This window comes from Mirounga leonina, unplaced genomic scaffold (genome assembly GCF_011800145.1).
Source record: "Mirounga leonina isolate KUSES-001 unplaced genomic scaffold, KU_Mleo_1.0 Mir_168, whole genome shotgun sequence".
NCBI classification, from domain to species: domain Eukaryota; kingdom Metazoa; phylum Chordata; class Mammalia; order Carnivora; family Phocidae; genus Mirounga; species Mirounga leonina.
In genome coordinates, this window is record NW_023270426.1 from 24,080,715 (window position 1) to 24,101,309 (window position 20,595).

The following is a 20,595-nucleotide window of genomic DNA, read 5'->3' on the forward strand; positions in this document are numbered from 1 at the left end:
TTCTGTACCCACAGCTTCTGACCACACTGAATCATAGAGGGCTGGCTAAGGATCCCTGTAAGTTAGTACACTGGGACCTGTATTTCTCCCAAGAAAACCGTGGTAGAAGTGATCCAAATACAAACAAGACTGTCAGAAAAGATGCAGAAAATTAAGGAACCAATGATCAAGTCAAATTTTTTCTTCCTTGAATTTCCACACTTTCTTCCTAAAACTACTAGTCAAATCAGAAATCCTGTGGACCCATCTTCCCCATTTCTGTAAATGACAACTTGCAAATTTGCATTCTTGCAAATGCTCAAAACCTTTGGTGTCATCTTTGAATCTTCCTTCTTTCACATCTGACATCCAATCAACCAACAAATCCTATGCACTACCTCAAAATGTATCCAGAATGTGACCTTAATGTATAGCCTCCTAAGTGGTCTCCTTTCTTCTGCCCTTTGGTCCCCATTAGTTTCTTCTCCACACAGTGCTCAGAGTCCTCTGTGAACACTTAAAACCCTCCAATGGCTTCCAATTTCAAAATGAAAGGCAAAAGCCTTTTTGCAAAGCCATGTTTAGTCTTGTTCTCAGCGGACTCTGACCTCAACTCCCTCTCACCCACTCAGTTCCAGCCACACTGGCCTGCACCTCTGACTCTGCGTTGCCCCTCCAACCCACCAGCCATGCTCCTGCCTGGCTTTTGCCCTTTGGCTCTCTCTCTTAGGAACTCTCTTCCCCACATATCCACAGTACTAGCTCGCTTACTTCCTTCAGGCCTTTCTCAAATACCACCTCATCGGGAAAAGCCTTGAATATTATGGCAGCTCTGTGCTCCCTATTCTCACCCTGATGTGCCTGCACAGTCCATCTTCCCGTACAAGAAAGAGAAGTCCACAAGGGCACGACTTTGTTCTGTCTGCTGATATCCCAGTGTCTAGAAAAATGGCTGCTACATGAGAGGAACTCAATACCTGTTGAATAAAAGTGCATTTATAATGGGAATGATGACTTAGTGATATACTTGTATACACACTGCTTTTTAGTTCTCCTCACACCATGAATGAATGACGAACACCAACAGAGAAAGCAAGGACAGAAAATGACCCTCTCCTTCAAGATGATTTTCAGTTTGGGCCAATGCCTCTTAACCTCTGCCCCTAGGTAAACATAAGTCTCTCAACTCTCATTGATGTGCCTGGGAAAATCACAGGCTTACTTCTACAAACAGAACAGGCCCTAAGGGTCAAGCCCTTTATTAGATCAACTTGTAAAATTGTAAAACAAACTACCCCAATCTCCCATGTCCTGGAGTTGGAAATCCTTGAGAAAGTGTTTGGAGCTTGGCCAGGGCTGCTGTGAGCTACAAGGGGGATTAGGACTGCTGTGTAAACTCCAGGAGGCCTTTCAAACCCACACCTTCCAGCAGGAGATGGCCTCACTGCAGCATTTTTCTGTCTTGCTGAACAATCTCCCTCAGAAGCTTTCCCCTAGGAAATTCTCCAGTGGAATCAAACCACAGAGGTCTGGGTGCAGCGACATTCCTGTGGGCCTTGTTCTGGAGTGAAATTCTGAGATTTCCTGTGGGGCTCAGCATGGCCAGGGAAATGACATTGTTGCAGTTATTGCTCATCAGCCTGAGGTTCTCTCTGGGAGTCAGGCTGAGGGGCCAGTGTTCCCTTTATGACCTCCCATGAAGGAAAGAGGCTCAAGTCTGTAGAACTTTCCTGACATGACATAATCTCTCAAATAGACCGCTGAGGTAATTCATCTCGTGATGCTATCTCTACAGACTTTTTTTCCTTAGGGACTTTGTTTCCCTCTCTTTCTCTAATATTTCTCCTGTTTGCCATTCCTTAAGGTATAGAAAGTAGTTTTCCTCTCTCATCCTCTATTTCCCCATTTGTAAAATGAGGATTTGGACTATGCAGGTATCCTCACTCCCCCATTATTATTCTTTAGACACAGAGCTTTTTCTTCAAATGAACTCTTGTCTCAAAGACAAATAAGACAGGTAAAATAGAGCTGGGGGAAGGGTTGGGGGGAGATTCGGTCGATAAAAGCAGAACTTCTGGCTTGTCCCATGCCTCCAATCCAGGCTACAGGGGCAGTAAAATGGGCATCTTGATTCCCTTCTGCCCCTGATGTTCTGTGAGATCTGTGCTCAGAGACCCTCTGCTCTGAGTCCCATGTTTCCGATCCTGACTTTGACCTATCCTGGCCACACACTTCTCCCTTACGCTGAATCCACGGCTGCCAACTTCTGCAGACCACTGCCAACTTCAAGCTCTACTATTAATCAAAACACGCGAAGCAAAGGCCACCTTCTCACTGTTGCTCCCATAGCTCCTGAATTAAAAACCCAGAGCCTCACTGTCTCATGCTCTCTGAGTCTGCAGAACTCTAAAACGGCCAGAGGATGCCAGCGGCCCACACTAGGGAAGTTTAGCAAGAGGCCAAGAATTCACTGAAGGCTGAGAAGGCATGTCTTGGCAGACAGGGGTAAAATGTGACGAAGGCACAGAGAAAAAGGAGGAAGAGAAAGTAAGAAAGGCAACGAGGAGTGACAATCAGAGAAGTGAGGAAGGGAAATGAGACCGAGATGGCAGAACTGTAGCAAGCAGAAGCGGCACAGAGCTCTGCAAGTGCCAGTGACCGGGTGAGGCGCATTCACCAGGGGCAGGAAAGACAGGCCACGTCTGACCGGGAACTGAAAGCCAAGAGAGTGATCCACAGACACACGTCGGCTTGGGAACTCATCAGGGTGCATCCACTTCACCATTAAGGATACAACTAGGTGGGGCACCTGGGTGGCTCAGATGGTTAAGCATCTGCCTTTAGCTCGGGTCATGATCCTGGGGTTCTGGGATCGAGCCTGGAGTCGGGCTCCCAACTCAGCAGGGAGCCTGCTTCTCTCTCTCCCTCTGCCGCTCCCCCTGCTTGTCCTCTCTCACTGTGTCAAATAAGTAAATAAAATCCTAAAAAAAAAAAAAAAAGGATATAACTAGGCAATAAGGGAACTTGTGAACTTAACACAAGTCTGGGAGACAAGCTCAAAGAATGAGAAAGCAGATTTAGGCATGGAATAGGACAATCTAGGGAGAAATCTAAGAAGTTACTGTCTCCGCAACTTTCAGAAACCGCTTTCAAAAGGTCCTCTGCTAAAAGATGTGGTTTCGCTGGACACTGACCTTGTTTTTCTTCCAGGTGGTCTCTTACCTGTAAAAAGACTCTGACACTGCTACTCTGTGGGGTCAGACTCCCAAATCCCACCTGTGACTGCCCAAGACAAACCTCACCACGACTCAACGCCTTAAGGCAGAAATACACTGGGGGAGGGGGTGGGGAGAGAAGGATTCTATTTCCTCCCCTTGGTCCCCCTAGGGTTTGGGTGATCAATACCATTACTGCCCTCCCTAACACATGAGCTTCCTTTAAGTCCCAGAGAAAGTCCAGCCCATCAGACAATCCAGGGAAGAAAGTAGAAAGAAAACTCCCGGGTAAGTGCAGAGCCAGCAGAAGGGCCAACTGTTTCAAGGCACATGGCGCTGAGTAGGCTACATCCAAAGCATTATTACATTTTGGGGCACCAGGCTTAAAAAGGGATGAGACATGTCAGTAAATCATGTCAAGTGATAAGCAGTGAAGTAGGTAGAGAGATGTGGCTCAGAAAAGATTAAGAGGAGAAGGAACCTGACCACTGCCTTAAATATCTAAAGCAATGGCTCTTAAAATGTGGTCCCTGGAATTTTTCCAGCATCAGCAACTCCTGGGAACTTGTGAGAAAAGCATAATCTCAGGCCTTAACCTGGACCCACTGAATCATAAATTCTAGGGATGGGGCCTAGCAATCTGTGCTTTCACAGCCCTCCGGGTGATTCGAAGCACACTTTTTAAGTTTGAGAACACTGTTCAAAAGTGAGAGTTGGCAAACTGGATTTTTTTCTATAAAGGGCCACTCAATATCTTAGGCTGTGTGGAGATGTCTCTGTCACAACTACTCAACCCTGCCATCATAGCATAAAAGCGGCCACAGACAATGTGTAAACTAATGGGTGCGGTGTAAATGAATGGGGAATATCTGTGTTCTAAACACACAAAAACAAGCAGCAAGGTGGATCTGGCCAGCAGGCTATGCAGTCTGTCAACCTCTGTTCTTAAAAAAAGAGAGTCTTAAAAGAACTGATTCCAGCAGGCAGAGATTTCAGAGATTTTTAACTTTCAATGAAAGTTGCCTAATAAAAGCCCAAATTTCCATCCATCCATCCTTCTTCTATTCATTCATTCAGCCCAGTGCCAAACCATTTTCTCTCTTTCCCTCCAAACTCTGGTCCTTGAAGTCTGTGGCATCGTGCTTTACCAGCCTCTCCGCCCCCCCTCCCGCTGCCACCACCTACAATATCCTGAGTACTGTCCCTCACTCGCTGATGGCTCACTGTCCTCTCCACCACAGCCGCACCGCTCAAGGTGACTCCAACAAGAATGGCGATCCTTCCAATAACATGATGTCCCCTCCCCTCATAATCTTTCTTTTTTTTTTTAAGATTTTATTTATTTATTTGAGAGAGCGAATGAGATAGAGCGAGCATGAGAGCAGGGAGGGTCAGAGGGAGAAGCAGACTCCCTGCTGAGCAGGGAGCCCGATGCGGGACTCAATCCTGGGACTCCAGGATCATGACCTGAGCCGAAGGCAGTTGCTTAACCAACTGAGCCACCCAGGCGCCCTCATAATCTTTATTTCACCCCACTTCAGCCACCCATCCACAGTCACACCCTAGGCACCATGTCGACACCACCAACTGCACCACCTCTGAAATTTCAGGTTCACCACCACAACTCCAGATTTTTCCAGGTTGCCGTATCTGATAATTCTCAACTCCAGTATTTCTTCAACTTCATCTCAATGACAAGTTTTGTTTTAAGATTTTTGTATTTATTCATTTGAGATAGAGTGAGAGCTAGAGAGAGAAAGAGAACACACACAGAGGGAGAGAGACAGAAGCGGACTCCCCACTGAGCAGGGAGCCCAACACGGGACTCGATCCCAGGACACTGGGATCATGACCTGAGCCAACGGCAGATGCTTAACAGACTGAGCCACCGAGGCACCCCTCAATGACACGTTGTTCATTATACATTGTTTCCATGGCCTTACCCTTCCTACCCATCCTACCTAGCTAAGCTTCCACAGTCCATCATTTATATATTAACCCCTTACAAATATCCCTTTTCTACTTTGTTCTGCTCTCCCCCTGTTGCACTTGCCTGGCAAAATGCCAACCCAAGTTAAACCCAACCATCTGCCTACTCATGCTTGTACCTAAATGTTAAAGAAAATCACTTAAATGTATGGAATGGTTTCCCTTTAAATTCAGGACCATGAATCTCAAATGGGCACTCAACATTGTCCTAGTATCCTGTTAAACTTCTTTAATAAGTTCACTTGTGTGTTCTCCAAAATAACTATTTCATACTTTATCTGGTCTCCTCAAATCTCCTATACTCTCTCCTCCACTCTCATTCTCAGGTCACTGAGAAAATACAAGCAATCTCATGAGAACTGCTGCTTCTCCTCACTACCACGTCCACTACCTGACCCGCACTATACAGATACTCTCTTCTCTCCCTACTGTTAAAATGGATAGTGTCCCTGCTTCTGTCAAAACACAGCCCTTCCACTTGGGCACTGGTTCCATCTCCACTCACCCTCTCAAAATTTTCACTGCTGCAGTCAGCCTTTTTCTTTTTTCCTAATTTTCAATTTTTCTTTGTCTGCAAAATCTTTCTTGTTGAGGCAAATCATTTAAAAAACCCTTTCGTGTCCTCACATTCCCTGCAGGTACTCTCCCCTTCTCTCCTTCCCTTCTTAGCACAATTTCTTGATCCAATTGTTTTTAGTAGCTCCCTCCATTCCTTACCTCCCCATTTGCTCCTCAAATTGCTCCAGTTACTATTATGCTTATTTTTTTTTTTTTAAGATTTTATTTATTTGAGAGAGACAGAGACCGTGTATGAGAGAGAGAGCATGAGGGGTGGGGAGGTGTGGGAACAAGGGGCTCAATCCCAGGACTCCAGGATCATGACCTGAGCCGAAGGCAGACGCTTAACCCACTGAGCCACCCAGGTGCCCCTGTGCTTATTTTTTATAGCACAGAGGAATCTGTTACAATCTTCTTATAACTCTATGACTCTCTTGGCCAAATAATCTCTCTACAAGTCTTCCAAATGAGCAAATAAAGTAACTTTTACTATTTCAGTGTGTCTTTAGTTTGCTCTAGTCTTACAAGAGCTAGAGAATCCAATCAATAGTGTGTACTGTGGAGTTTGGCCTGTAGGCATGATAAAGCGGGTAGGTGGAAAAGGGTGTGCCTTCTCAGAGAGGAAGTAAGGGCAACACCTCACATTCTTGGAAGTGGAGGTGCGCCTGACTCAACTGTGAGGACAAGACTAGGAGGGAGTACATGAGGCAAGCATCTGAAGTCACTTCAGTACTGCTCTCTGCTCCAAGCAAATCAAGAATTTCAATTTTCTTACAATTCAACCCAAAAAGATGAAGAATACAATTAAAAGATGGGCAAAGGACTTGAACAGACATTTCTCCAAAAAAGATATATGAATGTCCAATAAGCACAAGGAAAGATGTTCAACCTCATTAGTCTTTATGCAAATAAAAACCACAATGACGGGCGCCTGGGTGGCTCAGTCGGTTGAGCATCCAACTTTTGGTTTCGACTCGGGTCATGATCCTGGGTCGTGAGATCAGTCCCCTCATGAGCTCGGCACTTAGGCCGAGTGCCAGAGTCTGCCTGAGAGTCTTTCCCCGCCTCCCCTTCCCCTCTGCTCGGCTCCACCCCACCACACCCCCCACTTGCACAGGAGCTCTCTCTCAAATAAATACCCCCCCAATTTTTTTTTTTAACAAGCACAATGAGATACTACTTTCTACCCACCAGGATGACTATATATAATCAAAACCAGAAAATAAGTGTTGGCAAAGATGTGGAGATATTAGAACTCTGATATACTGCTGGTGGGAATGTAAAATGATGCAGTTGCTGTGGAAAACAGTTTGGCAGTTACTTAAGAAGTTAAAAGATAACACTGCCACATGACCCAGCAATTCCACTCTACGTATATACTCAAGAGAAATCAAAACAGGTGTCCAAATAAAAACTTCTGAATGTTCATAGCAGCATTATTCATAATAGCCAAAAACTGCAAACAACCCAAATGCCCATCAATTGAGAAAATGTGATATACAATACAAGGGAATACTGTTCAGCCATAAAAAGGAATGAAGTTCTGATGCATGCTACAACATGGATGAACCTTGAGAACATGGAGCTAAGTGAGAGAAGCCAGATACTAAAATCCACACTCTGTATGATCCATTTGTATGAACATCAGAACAGGCAAAACTATACAGACAAACAACAGATTAAAGACTGCCGGGTGCTGGGGGAGAGGGGAAATGGCCAGTGACTACTTAATGGATAAGGGTTTCTTTGCGGGGGGGGGGGGGGGGGGGGCGATGAATGTGTTCTAGAATCAGACAAGTGGGGATGGCTTCACAACACTGCAAATTTTATGTTACATAAACTTCACCTCAATTAAAAATAAAAAAGAATTCCTGGTCTTCTCAAAATGCTGTACCACAAGGAGAAAAGACAGGACATGAAAGCCCTGTGTTTAAAAACAGGCATGGTGGGGCGCCTGGCTGGCGCAGTCAGTTAAGCATCGACTTCTGGTTTCAGCTCAGGTCGTGAGATTCAGGCCCGCGTCGAGCCCCGTGTTGGGCTCCGCACTCAGCAGAGTCTGCCTGAGAGTCTTTCTCCCTCTTCCTCTCCCTCTGCCCCTCCTGCTCATGCTCTCTCTCTCTCCAAAATAACTAAATAAATTTTAAAAACAGGCATGGCAAGGCAAGCTCCTAATGAATTATTTTCACAGCAAATCAGTCTTGGCTCCACCCAAAACTTAGAAAATTACACACAAACTGGCCAAGGTAAAATAAACTGACGTATTAATTTCTGAAAACTAACTTTAATGTTATCAGTGTAAGTACTAAACATTTAGATTAATGAGTTAATTAGGTACTCTGGGAGAGCCAATGAACAAACAAGGGTAAGGAAATTTCTATGTGATCACATTACTACTTTCCAATCGAGGAACATATTTATACAACTAAAAAAATAGAGATACGGCAACCGGAAACCCGTAAAAGGAACGGGAGACAGTGAAAACAAGCAAGAGCTCAAAGCCACCATAAGCACAGATTCATGACTCATAGGCACCTCCTCTGCTGATTTGTCTAGGTCAGCAGAGGGCATAACTGGAGAACTACAAATATACTCCAGTATCAAAGAGTTATTTATAAAGCTTTCCCCCCAAATTGGCTTTCTTTTCATTAAGAAAGACAAAAGGAAAACTAATAGTTAATACCTCTCAGTATCACTAAGGAATTACTACTGCTCTTGAACTCTAAGCTAAACCTCTAGGTGAGATAAGCAACCTTGGGTCTTTGCTCACATTGCTCACCGTGTTCTAAAGGGCACCAGGAGGTCAGCTCACATCACCCAGTGACACTTCTCCATCCGGGGTGATCCAGAAGCTCATACCATGATGAAATTACTCTACAGACCAGACGTTACAGCTGCCACTTGTCCCAACTCTACACACACCCAAGTTACCATGGAACGGGTACAAACAGAATGGAGTTTAATATGCTATTAGCTCTGATCTAAGTAGCTGACATAACACCAATTAAATTTATAATGACACTGGAATAATTAGAGAGCACTTGGCACACTTCTCTTTGCAAACATGATTCAAGGGGTGGTTTTCATTTTGCCCTTCCTTCAATTTCCAGATGCTAGGTCTCTTAGAAACCACTTACAATCTTTTTACTCAAAGAGCTGGCGTTTAGGGGGTTTACCATTTCATAAGAAAAGGACCACTAACTTATTAGAAGGGCCAGCTACTAGGAATATGCAACCACAGTATAGGAACCCTCATTTTTTTCAAAGTAAAACTGAATATCGTGGTTGGAATCTAGAAACCTGGGTTCCCAATCAGCTTCCTCACTTTCCCTGACTGATTCTGGTTCTGGCTCTAAGAAGGATACTTGATCTCCATTTTCAAAAGACAGGCAGACGGGGCGCCTGGGTGGCTCAGTCGTTAGGCATCTGCCTTCGGCTTGGGTCATGGTCCCGGGGTCCTGGGATCGAGCCCCGTGTCGGACTCCCTGCTCTGCGGGAAGCCTGCTTCCCTCTCCCACTCCCCCTGCTTGTTCCTTCTCTCGCTGTCTTTCTCTCTGTCAAGTAAATGAATGAAATCTTTAAAAATAAATAATAAATAAAACACAGGCAGAGGCCATGAAATTTATGAGATGGCTTCACCACAGAATCCATGGCTGTCAGGAAATAAGAGCAGCAGACATCACTGTCCTGGGGGCACTTGCGCCCTTGAGCCCCTACCAATGGCTGTATTTATACTACACATGGAAGAAGTCACTGGGCCCTTTGGCTACACTCACATGATATATACTGAAGGTATAGACAATGGGTCCTTTGCATAAAATACAGAAAGTTTTATGTTCTTACAGAATACCCTAGAGCAGTTTAAATGAGTGAACTACATATTAGTGTGGGTAGAGCTCAAAAACAAAAACAAAAAAAGGTAATACTGAAAGATCCAAACAATAAGATGTCATTTGTTAAATATAAGATGCCATAAAACATGGAATGGAAAGATACACACCAAAAACCTGACAGTAGTTGCTTCTGGTGAATGGGAATAAAATTGAGGTGGGCTTGGAAGGGAAGTTACAAAGGAGATTTCAATTTCATTAGTACTATTTTTATAAAATAACAAAAAAGTAAGTATTACGAAATGCTAACATTTGTTAATTCTGGGTAGTGAGTACACAGGTGTTTGTTAAGTTAGCCTTGTATATATGTGTATCTTCATTAAAAAAAAAAAAAACCCTTTATCTTACAAACATTTGGTGGCAATGTGCTCAATCAGTAAGTAGCTCCTGAGCATCCACCATATGCAAACAACAAATCTTATATTTATTGAGTATTTTTCAGGCACAATGTCAAGTGATTTACATGTATTATGTTAAAAGGTAGGTATTTTGAGGGGGCGCCTGGCTGGCTCTGTTGGTAGAACATGAGACTCTTGATCTCAGGGTCATGAGTCCAAGCCCCACACTGGGTACAGAGATTACAAAATTTTTTTAAAAGGTAGTATTTTTTAAGGGAGAAATGCTTATCCTCCTCACTTCTGGTATTCATCAGCTACAGCCCTGACCTCAATCTACTCTCAGGAAGACTAGTGGTTTTTCTGACTGGCGTGTTTGGGAAAAAGCAATATTGCTCAGCTCCTTCTGCTTTGCCAGGATCTGCCTGCTTGAAAAGGTACACATTGTCTTCATTTGTTTGACAGTTATCAGCCTCTGCAGAAAGAGAGGTGTGGCTGTCCCACACGTGGAGAGATTTGCTGGGTGAATTCGTCTCTTCAGTATGCCTAATTCTGGATCAGTTCCAGAAACCGCTGGTATCGCTGCACACTGAAGCCACATTCTTCAACCTTACCTTTAACTAATAACGGGAAAATAGACAAAAATTTTTTTTCTCAATCTGCCTTTCAGTTGGTTCCACACTTAGGCAGATAATAAAGAGATTATTTGTTGCCCCTCTCCATCAACACTGTTGTTGCCATTTTACAGAAGAGCGGATTTAGGCTTATAGACACAAAGTAATTTACCTAACATGTAGTAACCAACAGGGTTGGAGTTCTATTTCATAGTCATCTGATTTCAGAGCTCATATTCTTAATTATTATGCCAAGGCATTATGCTACACATATCTGAGCAAAGAAAAGCAATACCTACTACTTGCTAAAAATCTTCAAGATGAACTAAAAAAATATTCTAAAGGTTAAAGCTTTTCTTAGTATATACTGAAAGAGGGTAGGAAAGTGCACATATTTAGGTGTGTGCCTATGTGACAGCGTGTATGGGGAAAGTACGATTTATTATAAAATCCCTTCAGGAAACTTTTAACCTTCAAAACTAGTTCAAAACTAGTAGGCATGTTTGCTTTCACCCCTGTAAGTACCCACCTCCCTCAACTATGACTCAAGATACCACAGATGCATAGCGGGGCTGCTTATCTCCTGTGCTCTAAATGACCTGTGTTCAACCACTCCCTGCAGTACAGTCCCACGGACAGAGGGCTCAGCTCTGAGCCTAACCTGGTGCCGGCCTCTACCTCCGGCAACCCCTCCCTGAGGGAACAAATCTGTTTCCCTCAGCAGACCAGGCTCGCCTAGCTCCAGGGTCAGTACGAGGAAGAGAAGGCCACAGAGCATTTGCAACCCAAGTCTAACTGAGCTGACAGCTCCGGCTGCCACCACAAAACCAAGGGCATGGACAGTCTCCTCACGATGGAGGGAGTGGCCCCTTCTCAGCACAGGCGTGCCCATATAGGCATTCACTTAGTTCTCTGGACTCACACTACACACTGTCCACACCTCTGGAAAGAGCTTTACACCCTGCTGCAGTGCCGTTGGGCTTAGTCCATGACTCTCATTCATTCTTTCTCTACTACCTTTTCTCCTTAGTTGACCTACTCCAGTTCTATAACTTTAAATGACACCTATAAACTGACAATTTATAGGTAATTCTCAATGTATTTCACTAGCCTGGAATGTCAGATTCATATATCCAACTATCTATTCAATATCTCTACTTGGGTATCACAAACCAAACTTTCAATTTGCTTTTAAAATTACTTTTGGGGGCGCCTGAGTGGCTCAGTTGGTTAAGCGACTGCCTTCGGCTCAGGTCATGATCCTGGGGTCCTGGGATCGAGCCCCGCATCGGGCTCCCTGCTCGGCGGAGAGCCTGCTTCTCCCTCTCCCTCTGTCTGCCGCTCTGCCTACTTGTGCTCTCTATCTCTGTTAAATAAATAAATAAAAATCTTTTTAAAAATAAATAAATAAAAAAAATAAAATTACTTTTGAAACTTGAATATCAACTAGGAAAAACTGACCAAAGAATTACCAATGGCACACGTGTTCCCATAAACATGTGGAATCTCTGTGGAGCCAGTACACATGGAATGCTATGTGGAAACCACACTAAATGAATAGCATTGGCACTGGGAATAACTACTTGCCCAAAACAAGTAGTATTTACACAAAGTGAGTAGAAACAATGTGGGTTTCATTCATTTTAGCCTTACCTCTTTTCTCTTAGACTTCTCTAGCCTCATTTCTCACCCCAACCTCCTTTACCATTCCACTTCCAGACATTTGTCCCCACTATTTCTTTGATCTGAAATGTTCTCTCCTCTGCCCCAGCCCTAAGCAAACAAAATTCTAACTGACCTTCAAGGTCCAGGTGAAATGACCCCTCTCCCATAAACCCATTCCAGATCTCTCCAAGAGGAGAATGAATGATACACATGGGAGGAAGGAGGGGCCAAAACTTTGAGTCCTCTTTCATCCCTACACCCAACTGTCTTTGGCTTTACCTTCAAATATATCCAGAGGCTGACCACCTCCACTGGCACTGCCCTGGTCCAAGCCACCATCAATCTCTCACTTGGATAATGCAACAGCCTCCTAACAAATCTCCATGCTTATACCTTTGTCCCTTATAATCTATTACCTTTTTTAAAAAAGATTTATTTATTTAATTTGTGGGGGGCAGAGGGAGAGAGAGAATCTCAGTCAGGCTCCCCACTGAAAACGGAGCCCGACACAGGTCTCAATCCCAGGACCCCGAGACCATGACCTGAGCCAAAATCAAGAGTCGGACACTTAACTGACTGAGCTACCCAGCCGCCCTGATCTATTTTCAATATAGTACACAGTCTGGTTCCCGTTAAAATATGAATCAGATCATGTCATTCATTTGTTCAAAACCATCCCCAAACTCCCAATTCCAGAGCATAATCCAAAATCCTTAATATGGCCTGCAAGCCCTATATAATAATCTACTCCTGGACCCTTCCCTGATTTCTTCTCTACCTCACTCAGCTCTAGCTGAACTGGCCTCCTTGCTATTCTCCCAACTGGTCAATTACTCTCTCACCTTCAGGTTTTTATATTTGCTAGTCCCTCTGCTTGGAGTCTTCTTCTCCCAGATGTACATGTAGCTTGCTCCCTCACTACCTTCAGGCTACTGCTCAAATATCATCACCTTATAAGAAAAACCTTCCCTGTCAATACTATATAAAACAGTTCATACACTCCCATCATTCTGTCTCCATACTCCAAGGTATTTTTCTTTTTAGCATTTATAAATTATACTGTTTATTATCTCTGACCCTGTCCCATTCACCAGAATGTAAGCTCCATGCCCATCAGGGCCTTTGCCAATTCTGTCGTCATTGCATATACCAGCACATGGCATATAGCAAATACAACAGACTATGTTCGTTCCTTAATGTATGAAAGTAAGAACAAAAAGCCTCCAAAGACATATCCCAAAGTACTGTATGTAATTCAGACACTCAGCAAACATTTAATAATGCCTTTTTAAAAATATGCATATACTTCTTCTGGCCTATCTAACAACTATTATTGGCCAAAGCCTTATGTCATAAATCCAGGAATCGTTTAGTCTTCCCAAACCAATCAGTTTTAAGTGAAAAAGTTCAGCCTCTCTATTAAAAGCATCTAAGTTTAAAAGTTTATGGCAATCGATATTTTATAGTTTAGTATGAAACTTGATCCAGTTTAAGGCTTCAACTATACAATCAGAAGCTCCTTCTTTCTCTTTTATTTTTCTTCACCACTTATCTAAAGAAAGCAGACAGAGAGTATGCATTAATGAAGGCTTTGAATTTGAACTCCAAAGAAAGCCCAGGTTCTGAACAAAAAGTGAAGTTTTTCTTTACGAATTTCTGGAGCTGATTAAACTCAACCACAAATTACATCTGTTTTGAGCTACTTTTAAAGATTTAAAGCACTGCCAGATATGTCATTTTACATGAATCACAAGACTTTATCATATACAGAGCACAGATAATCCTGAAGACTGTGTTCTAAGTTATATATTTGAGAACCTTTAGTTCAGTTAAAATCATGATTTCATTAAATTAGAGAGTAGGGCAGGTTGGTGACTTAAGAAATGTCCAAAAGTAAGCATTCCCAAAGCCTATGGTGTCCAAGTGCTCGGATCCCAGAGCTTTAGGTAGACACCAGGCTCTACGTTAACATAGGCTTCCCAAGACATTTCCCCCCAAAGAATCTCTAATAAAACCAATCCATTTCTTTCTTTGGTGCTTAAAGTGGTCAGGTTCAGACCACCTCCCCCTGCCCCCAAAAACCCAAAAAATTCTGGATTTTGGATACGACTTCAGATACAAAAATCATTAAGCAACCTAAGAATATAAAAATCAATAATCCCTCAGGTGGGTCAACACAAACTGCAGAATACCAGAATATAACTGAAAATTTGGTCCTAGTTTTCATATACTCCACCACTGGTAAATACATAGCAAGGGACAGGAAAGGCATTTAAATCATTTCTTCGCGATCAACAGCTTTACAAACAAGTACTAGATTGCTATGTCTACTTTACAGAAAGTTATTGCTAGGATTTGAAAAAAACCAAAGGCAAAGAGGGGTCAAGAGCCAAATCCAAGCAGAGCTTCATGCTGGCACTGTGAGTTAAAATTGCACAGGTATACTGGAGTCAAACGTGTGGTAATTTCATCAAACAACCTGACTCTCTGAACAATGAGTTAGGGAAAAGGACTGAACAGAAAGATTTCTTTATTCTCACACTCACTGCCCCATCTGTAATCACCATTCTCTCCCTCTCACCCTCTCTCACAAACTAAGTGCATATTTCCACCGTCAAAAGCCACATTAAAAGACCAGCAAAAGACCACAATCACCTGGTTAACCTCTAGCATAACAACTGAGTAGAGCATGCTCTTTGAGGCCTCCAGCGCTGGCTCTACACTGCAAGTGGATGTGGGTGCGTGAGCCCATTGGAGCTTGGGAAAAAGGAGAGCTCAAACAATGTTCTTGTCAGCACTTTAAACAAAAAATCCATTCAATGATAATGGCACCATGTTCCTTTTGCCCTTTCTCCCTAGGAACTAAATTAAACAGATTACAGACAGTGGCAAGAGCTGGCCTTAGAACAGCCTCCCCCTTATTTATTATTTTTAGCAATTTAGTCCGACAACGCCTGACAACTAAACATGCCTAGAATAGCTAAAGGGAGGGGGGATTATCAGATACTACCAGCAAAAAAACACTAGTCATCACTTCCTCCAACCCTAAGAAAGAATCATTTTCCGTGTCTTTATAGCATCATGCAGAGTTGGAGCTTTTAGAGTCTCACATAAAAACAGAGTACATATAAAACATCAGTGGAAACCGATAATGCTTCCTGATCTGGAGGACTGTTCCACCCTCACATGTGTTTTCTTAAAAACAAAAGCAGAATAAAATGAACTAAGTTGTTTTACCACAAGAGTTAGGAGTAAAATGCATCTGTGTCCATTTTGGAAGAATTCCCTCACAAGATAATTATGTACCCAAAAGAATGGCTTCATGAATAGTGATGGAATTCAAATGTTTTTATTATGCTGGTGAAAGATGAAAGATCGGCAAGTAAGACAAAGTGAGGTAAGAGAAACTCCTCTAATTAATCAAAATTAGGAAGACAGCACCACCCATAGACACTCTATTTATAAATGAAATAATGTACTAAAAATTCTCTGAAAAATGAAAAAATGAAAATGGTAAAGTAGAACTATCTGCATCAGATTAAAATTCATAAAAATACATTTACTGTTTAGTAAGATAAAATGTCCATGTACATTCAGGAATTTATAATTAATAACACTTCCTGAACATTTTTTGCCACGATTCTAAGTACGATGTATTTTATAAGACAGTATAGAATAAAGCACTACAAATGAGTAAAATGATGTCTTCCTGGGTATGTTATTTTAATTTATGTATGTGGGATTAATAATACGGCTCCATCCAAAAGTATCTCTAAAACGGGTGGTACGTAATATACTACCTTAAGCCATCACAAGCACATCTGTGATTTCGTCATTTAAGCAACTACTACAAAGATATCAAAAAAGATGTTGTTACCTTTTAATTTTTTTTTTTAAGATTTGATTTTCTTTATTTGACAGAGACACAGCGAGAGAGGGAACACAAGCAGGGGGAGTGGGAGAGGGAGAAGTAGGCTCCCCACCGGGCAGGGAGTCCGAGGCGGGGCTCGATCCCAGGACCCAGGGATCACGACCTGAGCCGAAGGCAGATGCTTAACGACTGAGCCACCCAGGCGCCCCTGTTGTTACCTTTTATTACATTTTAAATGGCAAAGCTGCAGGCAGACAACTACTTTTATTTTACCTTCAGAGAAAAGGATTCCAATTAACTTCTTAAATTAAAAGTGGACATGAAAGGAAACTGCTTTTTGTTTTGTTTTGCCTCCTTTCATCTTTTTTTGTAAGGGAGCATTTTTGCTCCGCAAGTGTCAATTCAGAAGAATACCAAGGTTATAACGATAAATTTAACAGAAGTGCCCGTAGAGGGCGCCTGGGTGGCTCAGTCGGTTAAGCGACTGCCTTCGGCTCAGGTCATGATCCTGGAGTCCCTGGATCGAGTCCCGCATCGGGCTCCCTGCTCGGCAGGGAGTCTGCTTCTCCCTCTCCCACTCCCCGTTTGTGTTCCCTCTCTCGTTGTGTCTTTCTCTGTCAAATAAATAAATAAAATCTTAAAAAAAAAAAAAAAAAGTGCCCGTAGATATCTTCTAATCCAACCTCTCATCTTACAGATGAGGACACTGAAGCTTAGAGTACAGCAAGGGCTAGAATTCAGAATTCCTAACTCAGCAGAAGGTATTTAAATTAGGAATCTAGGGTAATGAATGCTCTGTTGTAAATCTAGGAGACTTGGAGATCTCTATTTATGGTTCAAATATCAGTATGGATCTTGTTCTTTTGAGCTGACATGCAGAGTGTGCTCATTAATATAGGTGTGGCCTGTCCACACTGAGTATCGAACAACTCACTTCCTCTGGCCAGTATCTATTACTTCAGGTTAGGGAAGACCTGTGCTGTAAGGACTGACCAGAGTCAGAATCTCAGGTAAAGAAAATATACTGATTAACCTCCCCTTACCATCTAGCTCCAAGAGCAGGGAGGCATGCACTAACATGAAAGAAAATTCAAAGTCTACCTCATTGAAAGAAATCATTTTCTAGACAGGCTGAAAGTAACTGCAGGAACTCTCAGGCATGGGAGGGAGGGGATAAAGACAAATATTCATGGTTAGGCACCGAGAAAAGTTAGACCATATAAAGCACAAAGCAGTGAAACCTGAGGTCAGTCAACAACCCTCTGAAGCACTGAAAGGGATAGTCCGGTGCGGGTATAGACAAATATTCCAAGGAGTAAATCAAGGCACCCTGGGAATGCATTCTAGAAAAAAGGAATAATAGACTCAAGATGCAGAAAGCTAAACTCAAGTCTAACGGGAATGCAAATCCTTCTTTTACCTTAATCATAAAACGAAGACACACATATCAGTCAATATATGAAATCAGAGGGATGTATGTGTAAAATATTTGTAATATATATTTTACAAATAAGGAAGACTGTCTAGTTACCAGGGCAAATCTATTTGAAATGGTCACATCTAAGTTCTCATCAGAGCTGAAATAATATTTTTTAAGTAAACTCTACCCCCAATGTGGGGCTCAAACTGACAACCCTGAAATGAAAGTCACTTGTTATACCAACTGAGCCAGCCAGGCATCCCTGAGCTGAAATATTTCTAATAAGGAAGTGAAATATATCACAGTTTACATTTGGGTAAATATCAGCACTTGGGTCGTAACACATATACACTGACCAAGGCATTGAAAATATTGATAATAACCAATAAAGAATACTCAACCAGAAAAAGAGCGTATTGGGCTTTTTCAGACTCATGCCTATTCTTCTCTAAAAGCCAAAGAGGAAGATTATGCAGCTACATTAAGCCTTAAGACACCAGGACAGAGAATATATATAGTTCACACTATAAACTCTAGGGCTTCCAAAACATCAGGCTCTTTTAGATTTAAGTCTTAAATAACTAAAAACTATTTTAAAACAAACACCCATTTTTACAAATGTTGAGAATGCAAATGAACTCTATAAAGAGATAAGTATTCATACCTGAAATCATAAAACATGGGACAGCAAGAGAAACATCACTCGCTACTTTCCAAGTCAAAACATAGAAAAGAGATGAATTTACTAACTTGCAATTATTATTTTTTTTTAATTAAAAAAAATAAAAGCAGCTTTCCTTTCCGATCTGCCATCTGCGGTGGAACCGCCACCAAGATGCAGATTTTCGTGAAAACTCTTATGGGGAAGACCATCACTCTCGAGGCTGAACCCTCGGATACAAGAGAAAATGTAAAGGCCAAGATTCAGAATAAGGAAAGAATTCCTCCTGATCAGCAGAGATTGATCTTTGCTGGCAAGCAACTGGAAGATGGACGCACTCTGTCTGACTACAACACTCAAAAGGAGTCCACTCTTCATCTTGTGTTAAGACTCCGTGGTGGTGCTAAGAAAAGGAAGAAGTCTTATACCACTCCCAAGAAGAATAAGCATAAGAGAAAGAAGGTTAAACTGGCCTTCCTGAAATACTAAGCATACTTCCTGAAATAATAAGCATAAGAGAAAGAAGGTTAAACTGGCCTTCCATCCACTATAAGGTGGATGAGAATGGCAAAATCAGTCGCCTTCGTTGGGAGTACCCTTCAGATGAGTGTGGTGCTGGAGTTTTCATGGCTAGTCGCTTCGACAGACATTATTGTGGCAAATGTCTGACTTACTGCTTCAACAAACCAGAAGACAAGTAACTGTATATGGGTTAATAATAAAAGACATGGGGCAACTGGGTGGCTCAGTTGGTTAAGTGACTGCCTTCGGCTCAGGTCATGATTGCGGAGTCCCGGGATCGAGTCCCACATCGGGCTCCCTGCTCAGCGGGGAGTCTGCTTCTCCCTCTGACCCTACCCCCTCTTGTGCTCTCTTTCTCACTCTCTCTCTCAAATAAATAAAATTAAAAAAAATAATAATAATAATAAAAGACATGAACAACAACAACAAAAGTCACTCAGAGGGTCTAGTGACCTAGATGAAGGTGGGACACCATCAAGCTAATTTTCAGAGTATAGACATTTTATACACTTTAGTACTCAAGTCTCTTGGGTCAGAGTAGCAGAGATCTCTGAAAAATAGCTCCCTTCAGCAAATGACTAAAAGATAAACTGTACACTCGATTAGAACATCCTGACTTGTTAAGAATAAAAATGGACTGCCTACGAAGATAAAGTGTAACTCTACATAATGGAACGAAAACAAATCACAATCTTGAGTAACACATATATCTCACAATGTTGAGCAAAAGAAGGCAAAAAATATATATACAGTGATTTTGTTCATATAAAGTGCAAAAACAAGAGTAAATTACACTGTTGAGGGGAGGTATATATAGGTGGTTAAAAAAAAAGGAAAAGAAAATACAATTGCACCAAAAACGGTTAAGATACCTAGGAATAAACCTAACCAAAGAGGTACAAGACCTGTATTCTGAAAACCTAACACTGATGAAAGAAATTAAAGATGACACAAAGAAATGGAAAGACAGTCCATGCTCATGGATTGCAAGAATATTGTTAAAATGTCCCTACTACCCAAAGCGATCTACACATTTATGCAATCCCTATCAAAATACTAACATTTTTCACAGAGCTAGAACAAACAATCCTAAAATTTGTATGGAACCACAAAAGACCCCACATAGCCAAAACAATCTTGAAAAAGAAAAGCAAATGGGCGCCTGGGTGGCTCAGCCGTTTAGCGTCTGCCTTCGGCTCAGGTCATGATCCCAGGGTCCTGGGATCGAGTCCCGCATTGGGTTCCTTGCTCGGCAGGGAAGCCTGCTTCTCCCTCCCCCACTCCCCCTGCTTGTGTTCCCTCTCTCGCTGTCTCTCTCTCTGTCAAAAAATAAATAAAAATCTTTAAAAAAAGAAAAAGAAAAGCAAAGCTGGAGGCATCACAATTCCGGACTTCAAGTTATACTACAGAGCTGTAGTCATCGAGACAGTATGGTACTGGCACCAAAACAGACACACAGATCAATGGAACAAAATAGAAAACCCAGAAATGAACCCACAATTATATGGTCAATTAATCTTCAACAAAGCAAGAAAGAATATGTAATGGGAAAAGACTATCTCTTCAACAAATGGTGTTGGGAAAACTGGACAGCTACAAGCAAAAGAATGAAACTAGATCACTTTCTCACACTATACACAAAAATAAATTCAAAATGGATTAAACACCAAAAGGTGAGACCTGAAACCATAAAAATCCTAGAAGAGAACAAAGGCAGTAACTTGTTTGACATCAGCCATAACAACTTCTTTCTAGATTATGTCTTCTGAGGCAAGAGAAAGAAAAGCAAAAATAAACTATTGGGACTACATTAGAAAAAAAGATTCTGGGGCGCCTGGGTGGCTCAGTTGGTTAAGCCACTGCCTTCGGCTCAGGTCAT

General features: G+C 42.2%; 2 protein-coding genes across 2 annotated transcripts in view; one reads left to right on the top strand and one right to left on the bottom strand.

Annotated features, from left to right (window-relative positions):
• The window catches only part of PFDN1 (prefoldin subunit 1), a 68,915-nt gene that overhangs the window by 3,279 nt on the left and 45,041 nt on the right, over positions 1–20,595 (bottom strand). The gene's annotated exons all lie outside the window — the stretch shown is intronic.
• Positions 18,369–19,068, top strand: LOC118016711 (ubiquitin-40S ribosomal protein S27a-like). The gene is made up of 2 exons (XM_035014286.1): positions 18,369–18,678; positions 18,741–19,068. Exons 1-2 carry the CDS (start codon positions 18,369–18,371, stop codon positions 18,893–18,895), a joined length of 465 nt encoding a protein of 154 aa, XP_034870177.1. The 3' UTR covers positions 18,896–19,068.